The sequence below is a fragment of the Muscardinus avellanarius genome (assembly GCF_963383645.1).
Source record: "Muscardinus avellanarius genome assembly, chromosome: 14".
In the NCBI taxonomy this organism is placed as follows: Eukaryota; Metazoa; Chordata; class Mammalia; order Rodentia; family Gliridae; genus Muscardinus; species Muscardinus avellanarius.
In genome coordinates this window covers 49,278,645-49,288,485 of record NC_137800.1, presented here as the reverse complement: position 1 = coordinate 49,288,485, position 9,841 = coordinate 49,278,645, and the positions used below count along the sequence as shown (strand labels likewise).

General features: G+C 39.2%; 1 protein-coding gene and 1 pseudogene across 2 annotated transcripts in view; one reads left to right on the top strand and one right to left on the bottom strand.

Annotated features, from left to right (window-relative positions):
- Positions 1-242: 242 nt before the first annotated feature.
- The window catches only part of TEX15 (testis expressed 15, meiosis and synapsis associated), a gene marked incomplete at both ends in the record, with an annotated part of 55,349 nt that continues 45,750 nt past the window's right edge, over positions 243-9,841 (top strand). The window contains one exon of the mRNA XM_080710250.1: positions 243-381. Coding sequence (XP_080566376.1) covers positions 243-381 — 139 coding nt within the window. The remainder of the gene's footprint in view (positions 382-9,841) is intronic.
- LOC308273644 (regenerating islet-derived protein 3-gamma-like) lies at positions 2,974-3,500 on the bottom strand (annotated as a pseudogene). The gene has a single exon. The product of its transcript is annotated as a regenerating islet-derived protein 3-gamma-like (transcript).

The following is a 9,841-nucleotide window of genomic DNA, read 5'->3' as shown; positions in this document are numbered from 1 at the left end:
ATGAGTGACAAGGGAAAAGTCTGTTAGAAACTGAAAATAATTTAATATTATATAAAAGAATTGCTAATTTTTAAATTTTGTGTAACCTGGCAAATTGAGATTGAAATGTGTTTGCAGTGAGACTGACTATATCATTACTCAGTTCCATTTAAGAACTTTTAAATAATTTATTGACATTGCTCTTTATATATTTATTGACCTTTTGCTTAATAATTTTGGGTTGATTTTAGGCCAACTACAAAATGGAAGTAAAAGAATTTGCTAAACACAAGACATTATGGAAAATGAGCTCAACTAGTGAACCTTTATCAGGTATTGGTACAGAAGTCAGTCCTTTGAAGAAATTCACCATTCCAAAGATCAGGAAGACAGCTGGGAAAGGTAAAATTTTAATGGAAGATGGGACTCTTTTTATAACTTATTTTACTGTGTTTCTCTGACTCATAGCTCAGTTCATCTCCTATTTTGACTATGTATAAAATTAGACTAAGTCAAGTTTTTGATTCCTTCAACATATATGTACTTCTGGTTCTCTACAAAGTAGAGTAGATACATGTCTTCTAGGCCCAGAAGGATGCCATCGATACATTTGTTTGAATGCTACCAAACAAATAAATCATACCAGTTTTCTAAATCTGTTTCAGAAGTTAGAAACAGAAGGAACACTTCCTAATTATATAAGCCAGCCTCATCTAATGCCAATACAAGACAAAGAAATTAAATAAAAACTACAAACCAATATCTTTCATGAAAATAGATGCAAATATAATTAGTTTGTACAAAAAAATTTTAACTTCCAAGTAGGGTTTATCCCAGGTATGTAAAAGCTGGTTCAACATTTGAAAATCAGTTGATGTGATTAATCAGTCATGTCATATTCTTCAGGCTAAAGAAGAAAAATCATACATCCTAATAGTAGATGCAAAGAAAGCATTTGACAAAATCCAAAAATTCATGGTAAGAGTCTCAATAAACTAGAAATAGAGCAGAATTTTCCTAAGCTTGGTAAAGAATACAGGTTGAAGGTTGAAATAGAAGGATCACAATTTCAAGGCCAGCTTTAGCATCTTATCAAGACCCTCTCTCAAAAAATAAAAAATACCCTCATAGCTGAGCACAGTGGTAGACATCTATAATCCCTGTACTTTGGAAGTTGAGACAGGAGGATCACAGGTTCAAAGCCAGCCTCAGCCACTTAGACCCTGTTTCAAAATAAATTTTTTAAAAAGGGTTGGGGTATGGCTGGACATGGTGGTGCATGCTTGTAATCCCAGCACTTGGGAGGCTGAAACAGGAGGATCACACAGGTTTGAAGCCAGCCTCAGCTACTTAGTGAGGTTCTCAGCAAGTTAGTGAGACCCTGTTTCCAAATAAAGTATAAAATCAGCCAGGCATGGTGGCGCACACTTGTAATCCCAGTGCTTGGGAGGCTGAGTCAGGAGGAATGCGCAGGTTCGAAGCCAGCCTCAGCTACTTAGTGAGGCTCACAGCACCTAAGTGAGACCCTGTTTCCTAATAAAATATAAAATAGGTCTAGGAATGTAGCCCGGAAGATAAAAAGCCCCTGGGTTTCATCCCCAGTACCACAAAAAATATATATAAAATATGTCGAGGAGTATAGCCTGGAGGTAGAAGGACCCCTGGGTTCCACCTCCAGTACCATCAAAAAAGGGGGGGGGGAGGTGCTGGGGAATAGCTTAGATAAAGAATGCCCTAAGATTCAATCTCTATTACCAAAAAAAGAAAGGAAGGAATAAAGCCTTCAAGATACTCAAACAGTTTAGGCTTTGGGGTAATTCTGAATTTTTGCATGGAAACATTCAAATGGTAAAAATTATGCAAAGATTCCAAAATCTGAAAAAGTCAGAAATCTGAAACACTTATGGTCTCGGGCATTTAGAATAAGGGGTACTCAGCCCATATCTTCAAAAAACCAAAAGCGTACTTAATACTTAACAAAAACTTGGAGCCTTCACACTAAGATCAAGGCAAGCATTTCACTTCTTACTAATGCTTTTCAACACAGTAATAGAAATCAATGCCCAAAAAAAGCTATCCTGATTGGGAGAGTAGAAAAAAACTCATTCTTCATAGATGACATGATCATTTATGTAGAAAATCCAAATTAATCAACAAAAAAATTCTTAGCACTCATAAGTGATTATACCAATAAGTAAAATTTTTTAAAAAATTATTTATATTAGGGCACCAAAAAAACAAAATACCTAGACTTAAATCTAAAATATGTAGCTGGGCACACTTGTAATCCCCGTGCTTGGGAGGCATAGACAGAAGGATCTCACAGGTTCGAAGCCAGCCGTGCTGGTTTAAGAGACCCTGTTTCCAAATAAAATATAAAATAAATCTTGGAGTAGACCCTCATTAATCAAGATCGGCCTATGTGTAAAATTATGAATAAGACATGGTTAACCTGGACAACCATTGGTGGGAGGATGGAAGGGAAAGCAGGGGCGGGGGGGAGAGGGCACCAAATATAGTGTAAATGTATACTATTTATGTTCAATAAAAAAATTGTTAAAAAAGAAAAAAAAAGAAATTTGGGAGTGTAGCCCAGAGGTAGAAGGGTTCCATCCCCAGTATCATAAAAAAAGTACAAGGTTTATTTGAAAAAACTATAAAATTCTTTTGACAGAAATCAAAGACAAACCCAGTGGAAAATTAGTATATGTTTATGGATAGGAAGTCTCAATATTTTCACAATATCAATTTTTCCAACTTGATTTTTATTTTTTATTTTTTAATAAAACATATATTATTTATTTCTGAGACCTCAGACCATGATATACACAGAAGAGCCTAAAATAATATTGAGGATGAAGGGAAAGAAGGAACTGTCCGAATGAAGTGGTCAGATTTAGAAATGTGGGGAGGATATGCTCTTCCTGTGGGAGTCTTCACACTTGCTCCATTGTCAAAGATGAGTTTCATGATAAACATAGGCTGCGCCCTGTCCTAGTCTTTGAACTTGCAGACATAAGGTAATTCTTGATTGCAGTCATAATCTATCCACTTCAGAAATTCTGAGGTTTGTGACAAACTCCCGCAGTAGCCACGGTCACAAGCAGTAAAAGGATTTCTATCCCAGTTGAAGTAATTTAGTACATCAGTGCTGCTCTACTCCCATCCTTCTCCATTGGGTTCTTGACCCTCACTGGGGTCATCGAGACCAATCCAGATGTATTCATAGCTGTGCATAGTGCTCTTGACCAGGGAAGACACAGATGAGGCCCCACCCCCACTGAGGACAGACACAAGGTGCCCTGAGGTCTGCTTCTGGCAGGCCAAATCGCATTTCTCCAGGATTTTGGGCTCCTGAACAAGGCATAGCAGTGGGAACCATAGGTCTTGGTGCTTGAGGGACAGAGGATGCATGGAGAGGATGCTTCCTTCTGGGAGTCCTCACCTTGGACCTGAGGCAGGAGCATCAGGCAGGGTATTAGCATCCAGGATATGCTTTGGTGTGACGAGAGAGGCAGCATTGTGTCTCAAAGAGCCTAGGAAAAGATCTGGGTGTGGTGGCGCACGCTTGTAATCCCAGCATTTGGGAGGCTGAGACAAGGGGATCGCAGTTCGCGGACAGCCTCAGCTACTTAGTGAGGCCCTCTGCAACTCAGTGAGACCCTGTTTCAAAATAAAGAATAAAGCCGGGCGTGGTGGCGCACGCTTGTAATCCCCGCGCTTGGGAGGCGGAGACAGGAGGATCGCGCAGGTTCAAAGCCAGCCGCGCTGGCGTAAGAGACCCTGTTTCAGAAATATAAAATAGGTCTGGGAGTGTAGCCCGGAGGTAGAAGGGCTTCCAGGAACCCCAGTACCACAAAAAAAAAAAAAGAATAAAAAATAGGGCAGGGTGTGTGGCTCGGAGGTCAAATGCCCCTGGGTTCCATCCCCAGACCAGCAAAAAAAAAAAAAAAAAAAAAAAAAAAAAAGCCTAGGAAAACAGAAGCAACATGTCTTCTCTCATGGGCTTTCTTTAAGGCACCCTTGGGATGTTTGTACAATCAGAGCCGCAGTACCAAGTGGCTGCCTGCATGCCAGGAGAGTCAGGAGCTGCAAGTCCACAAAGTTGGAGCCTCAGAACACAGTCCACGATAAAAGGCCTGAAAACTCCCTAGAGAATCTTGGGGAATTGTCAGCATTGGAAGAGGGAAGGAGCTGAAGTCTGATGTCTTTGGACAAGAGAGTAGCAGCAGCCAATGATGTAACTGCTCAGTTCCAACTTGATTTTTAGATTCATTGTAATCCCAATTATAATCCCAGCAAGTTATTTTGTATTTTGCAATAGATTGATTCAGTTTAAAAGAGTTTTGCAAAAGACCCAGATTGCTAACTCAATATTGAAAAGAACAACCAAAAGCCTGACACTACCTAACCAAGACATACTGTGAAGATGTAATAATAAAGACAGTGTAGTATTGGCAAAAAAAATAGACAAATAGACCAGTGGAACAGAATAGACAGCCCTGAAATTGGACAACATCAATTTACCTTTGATGAAAGGAGCAAAGGCAATGCACATGGAGTGAACAGAGTTTTCACTTGATGGTGAAATCTAACCATTAATCCAACAAGTGGTACTGGAACAATTGGATATTCAGTTTGAAAAAAATGAATGTAGACACAAACCTTATATACCCTTCACACAAAAAATTCAAAATATATCACAAATTGAAATGTAAAACACAAAACTATGTAAAACTTATGGAAGCTAATTTAGGAGAAAATATAGATGAAATTAGGTTTAGCAGTGACTTTCTAGTCACAACATGCAAGGCATGATCTATCAAACAATTGATTAGCTGGATATCTTCAAAAGTAAAAATTTCTGTCCAGGAAAATATTCTGTCCGGAGTGAAAACAAAGCCAGGCACAGTGCTGCATGCCTGCAAGGGAGGCTGATACAAAATCACAAGTTAGAGCTTAGCCAAGACTCTGGAGGTAGGAAGAGGGGATAGTTCTAAGAGTACAACTGGGTTTAATCTCCCTGTCCTGCAAAATCATCATCATCATCTTCATAAAGAGTGGCCAGTATGTTGGCACACACCTGTAGACCCAGTGTTTGGGAAGCTGAGACAGACAGGCAAAGCCAGCCTCAGAAACTTTGTGTGACCCTTTTTCACCATAAAAAAAAAGAAAGTTACAGCTGGAGGTGTAGCTTAGAGGTAGACCAAACTTGGGTTCAACCCCCAGTACCACAAGAAAGGAAAGAAGAAGGAAGAGGAAGGGAAGGAGGGAAAGAGGAAGAAAGCCACAGACATATTTATAAATCAGCTAAAGGACTGCTAACTAAAGCACACAAATAAGTCTTAAAATGCAAAAATAAAGAAATAGCCCAATTAAAAAATGAGCCAGCCGGGCGTGGTGGCGCATGCTTGTAATCCCAGCATTCAGGAGGCAGAGACAGGAGGATCATGGTTCGCATACAGCCTCAGCTATTTAGCGAGGCCCTTCACAACTCAGTAACACCCTGTTTCAAAAATAAAAAGACTAAAAAATAGGGTTGGGGGTGTAGCTCAGAGGTACAATGCCCCTGGAGTCCATCCCTGGTACCACAAAAAAAAAAAAAAAAGCCAAAGACTAACAAACATTATATCAAAGAGATGTACAAAGCCTTTGTAAAGATGCTTTATATCATATGTCATCAGAGAAATGCAGATTAAACAATGAGATACCACCACATGCCTATTGTGGCAGAATCTAGAACATTGATGACACCAAATGCTGGTCATGATGTAGAGCAAGAACTCTTTCTTGTTCATTGCTGGTGTAGATACAAAATGGTACTGTTATTTTAGAAAACAGTTTGGCAGTTTGTTACAAAACCAAACATATTCTTAACATATGCTATAGCAGTTGTGTTTCTTGATATTTACCCACATCAGTTGAAAACTTATGTCCACACAAAAACCTGCACATGGGTGTTTATAGCAGCCTTAATCACCATCGCCTAAACTTGGAAGCAACTAAGATGTCCTTCTATAGATGAGTAGATCAATAAAGTAGTACATCCAGACAATGGAACGTTATTTAGTGATGATAAATGAGTTATCACTGGACATGAGGGTGCATGATTGTAATCCCAGCATTTGGGAGGCTGAGACAGGATGATCCATGTTCTTGGACAGTTTTAGCTACTTAGTAAGGCCCTTTGCAACTCAGTGAGCCCTGTTTAAAAAAAAAAAAAACTAAAAAATAGGGCTGGGAGTGTAGCTCAGAGGTAGCATGGCCCTGAGTTCCATCTCCATTTCAGCCAAAAAAAAAAAAAAAGTCAAGCCGTAGAACAAAATGAAGGAACCTTAAATGTGTTTTATTAAGTTACAGCAGCTAATCTGAAAAGGCCTCATTCTTTGAAAGGCAAAACTACAAAGGTAGTGAAAGGATCACTGTCGCCACAGTTTGGAGCAAGGAGAGGGATGACGATCTGTACGATGCTACATGCTCTGTACTTAACAATACTTGTCATACATTTGTCAAAACCTGTGGAAGATAAAACATCGAGTGATCCCTGAACAATTGACAGTCATAATTATGTGTCACAGTAGGTTCCTCAATTGTAACCATTCTGTCAGAGGATGTTGGTAATGGAGGAGGCTATTTGTATATGAAGGTGTAGAGTGATAGGTACCTTTCTTTTAAAATTTCCTGTGAACATGAAACTGCTCTAAAAAAAAATGAAGAAAGAAAACACACTGTGTAACTAGGTGTGTTCAAGAAAATAATATGGAAGAGAGTGGAAAGAACCAATGAGCCTAGATGTAGAACAATAGAAACCACCCAATGTGAACCAACAGAGAAAAGAGAAAAATGAATGGAAACCCAGGGACTTTTGGAACAGTAACATAAAGATTTAACATCTTTGTCATAGTACCAAAAGGAAAGGAAACAGAATGGGGGGGGCTGGATTTTTTTTGAAGAAATATTAACTGGAAAGTTCCCAAATTTAGCAAAAGTCATAAACCTACATAGTCAAGAAGCTAAACAAATATTAAATATAATAAATTCAACAAAATCTATGCCAAAGCACATCATAATCAGACTTCTAGAAATCATGGACAGAGAAAAATCTTAAAACTAGGGTAAACCACATCTATAAGGAAAAAATTATTGAATGACTGATTTCTCATTAGAAATTATGAAAGCCTAAAAGAGGCATAAAACTTTTAATTGCAGAAAGAGCTGTGAACCAATTTCCTTGAGAAATGGCAGTTTTTCTTTTTGTTTTTTTTTGGTTTTTTTTTTTTTTGCAGGTCTGGGGATGGAACCCAGGGGCATTTGACCTCTGAGCCACACACCCTGCCCTATTTTTTATTCTTTATTTTGAAACCGGGTCTCACTGAGTTGCAAACAGCCTCACTAAGTAGCTGAGGCTGTCTGTGAACCCCAATCCTCCGGTCTCAGCCTCCTGAATGCTGGGATTACAAGCATGCACCACCACGCTTGGCTTATATATTAAATTGAAATATGCTAATTAAGAGGTTAACATGACAGATTTAAGTACATACTGTCAACGAACTCACTTTATTGGCCATACAAACATTTTAAAGAGTTGATTCTGTTAATACTGGATAAAGTAGACCTGAAGAATGAAAATTTTGAGGGACAGCCAGGTGTGATGGAGCACACCTGTAACCCCAGTACCTAGGAGGCTGAGACAGGAAGATCACAGGTTCATTGCCAGCCTCAGCAACTTAGTGAGGCACTCTGCAACAAAGCGAGACCCTGTTTCAAAATAAAATTTAATATAGGGCTGGGGAGTGTAGCTCAGAGATATTTCCCTTGGTTCAGTCCCCAGTAAATAAAAAAAATTTTTTTTGAGGGACAAAGAGGAATATTATCTAAAGATGAAATGGTCAGTCCACAAAGAAGATAAGACAACATTACATGTACATATGTGAGACAACAAAACTTCAAAATACATCAAGCAAACTGAAAGAACTGAAAAGAGACAAATTCAGAATTAAAGTTGGAGACTTTGTACTCCTCTCTCAAAGACTTATAGAAGTACTAGGATATAGAAGAATTTAACAGTGTCAACCAACAAGTTCTAATTGACATTTGTGGACCAGTGCACACAGCAGCAGCAAAATAGACCTTCCTTTCAAACATCCATGGAATACTCCTTAACACAGACATTATCCTGTACTGTAAAATACATCTCAACATACTTAAAAGAAGTGAAATCAAAATGTGTTTTCTGATTGCATACAAAGCAGAAATTGATAACAGAAGAAGAGTTCAGGGATGAAACTGAGTGGCAGAGCACTTGCCTAGTATGCATGAGGCCTTGAGCTTGATCCCCAGAATCACAAAAAAGGAGAAGAGATCATTTGTCCAGTACTTGGAAATTAAACACATTTCTAAATATCCATGGCATTTCAAGGGAAATAAGTGCATGAACCTGAGTAAAAATGAAAATGCAACATATCAAAATTTGATAAACATGATTCTTAACAAGAAAATTGATAACACTAAATACATTAGAAATGAAAAAAGGGCCAGGCGTGATGGCGCACTCTTGTAATCCCAGTACTTGGGATGCTGAGACAGAATCACATGGGTTCAAAGCCAGCCTTAGCTACTTAGTGGGGCTCTCAGCACTTTAGTGAGACCCTGTTTACAAATAAAAATATAAATATAGGTCTGGGTGTGTAGCCCAAAGGTAGAAGGCTCCTGAGTTCCATTCCCAATACCCCCCACACACACACATAATAGCCAGGTGTGGTGGCGCACGTTTGTAATCCCAACATTTGGGATGCTGAAACCGAAGGATCACCATTCACAGATAGCCTCAGCTACTTAGTGAGGCCCTTCGCAACTTAGTGAGACCCTGTTTCAAAATAAAGAATAAGAAAAATAGGGCTGGGGGTGTCGCTGAGAAGTAGAATGCCCCTGAGTTCCATCCACAATATTGAAAAGAAAGAAATAAAGGAGGAAAGAGAGGAAGGAAGGGAGGGAGGGGAGGAGGGAGGGAGGGAGGAAAAGAAAAAGAAAAAGAAAGAAATGAAGAGAGTTTCAGTTTGGTGAACTAAGCTCACTAAAAAAGATGAGTAAGATAAGCCCCAGACCGAGGTGGGTGTGGTGGTGCACACCTGCAGTCCCAGGACTTGGGAGGCCAAGACAGTAGGATCACAGATTCAATGCCATCCTCAGCAGCTTAGCTAGACCTGTTTGAGAAATAAAAATAAAACAGGGCTGGGGGTGGAAGAAGAATGCTCCTGGGTTAAATCCCCAGTAAAACACGTGCGCGCGCGCGCGTGCACACACACACACACACACACACACACACACACACACACAAAAGCAGCAGCAGCTCCTAACTAGCAGCTAACAGGTAAGAATAAAATCAATGAAACAGTAAATCTGGTTGTTTTTGAAGGGTTCATAAAATAGACAAACCTTTAGCAAGCCTGACAGAGGAAAATGATAAACTATAAATTGTCACTATCAAGAACAGAATGTATTACTACCAACCCAAAGGTACTGAAAGGACTTTTAGCGAATCCTATGAATGAATATAAACACATAAACTTAACCTAGATGAAGTTGACCAGTTTTATGAAAAGTACAAAACTAACAAAACACAATACTAAAAGGATGATTTAAGTAACCTTATGACTATTAAGGAAATTGTATAGGATTCTATAAATGGCTTCACTTGAGAATTCTAAGCATCTAAAGAATACAAATTCAGCCAAGGGTGGTGGCACATCCCTTTAATCCCAGTACTTGGGAAGCTGAGACAGGAGAATCACAGGTTCAAGAACTTAGACTCTCAGTAACCTAGTGAGACTCTGCTTCCCTAATGTACACGATGTACACTCAT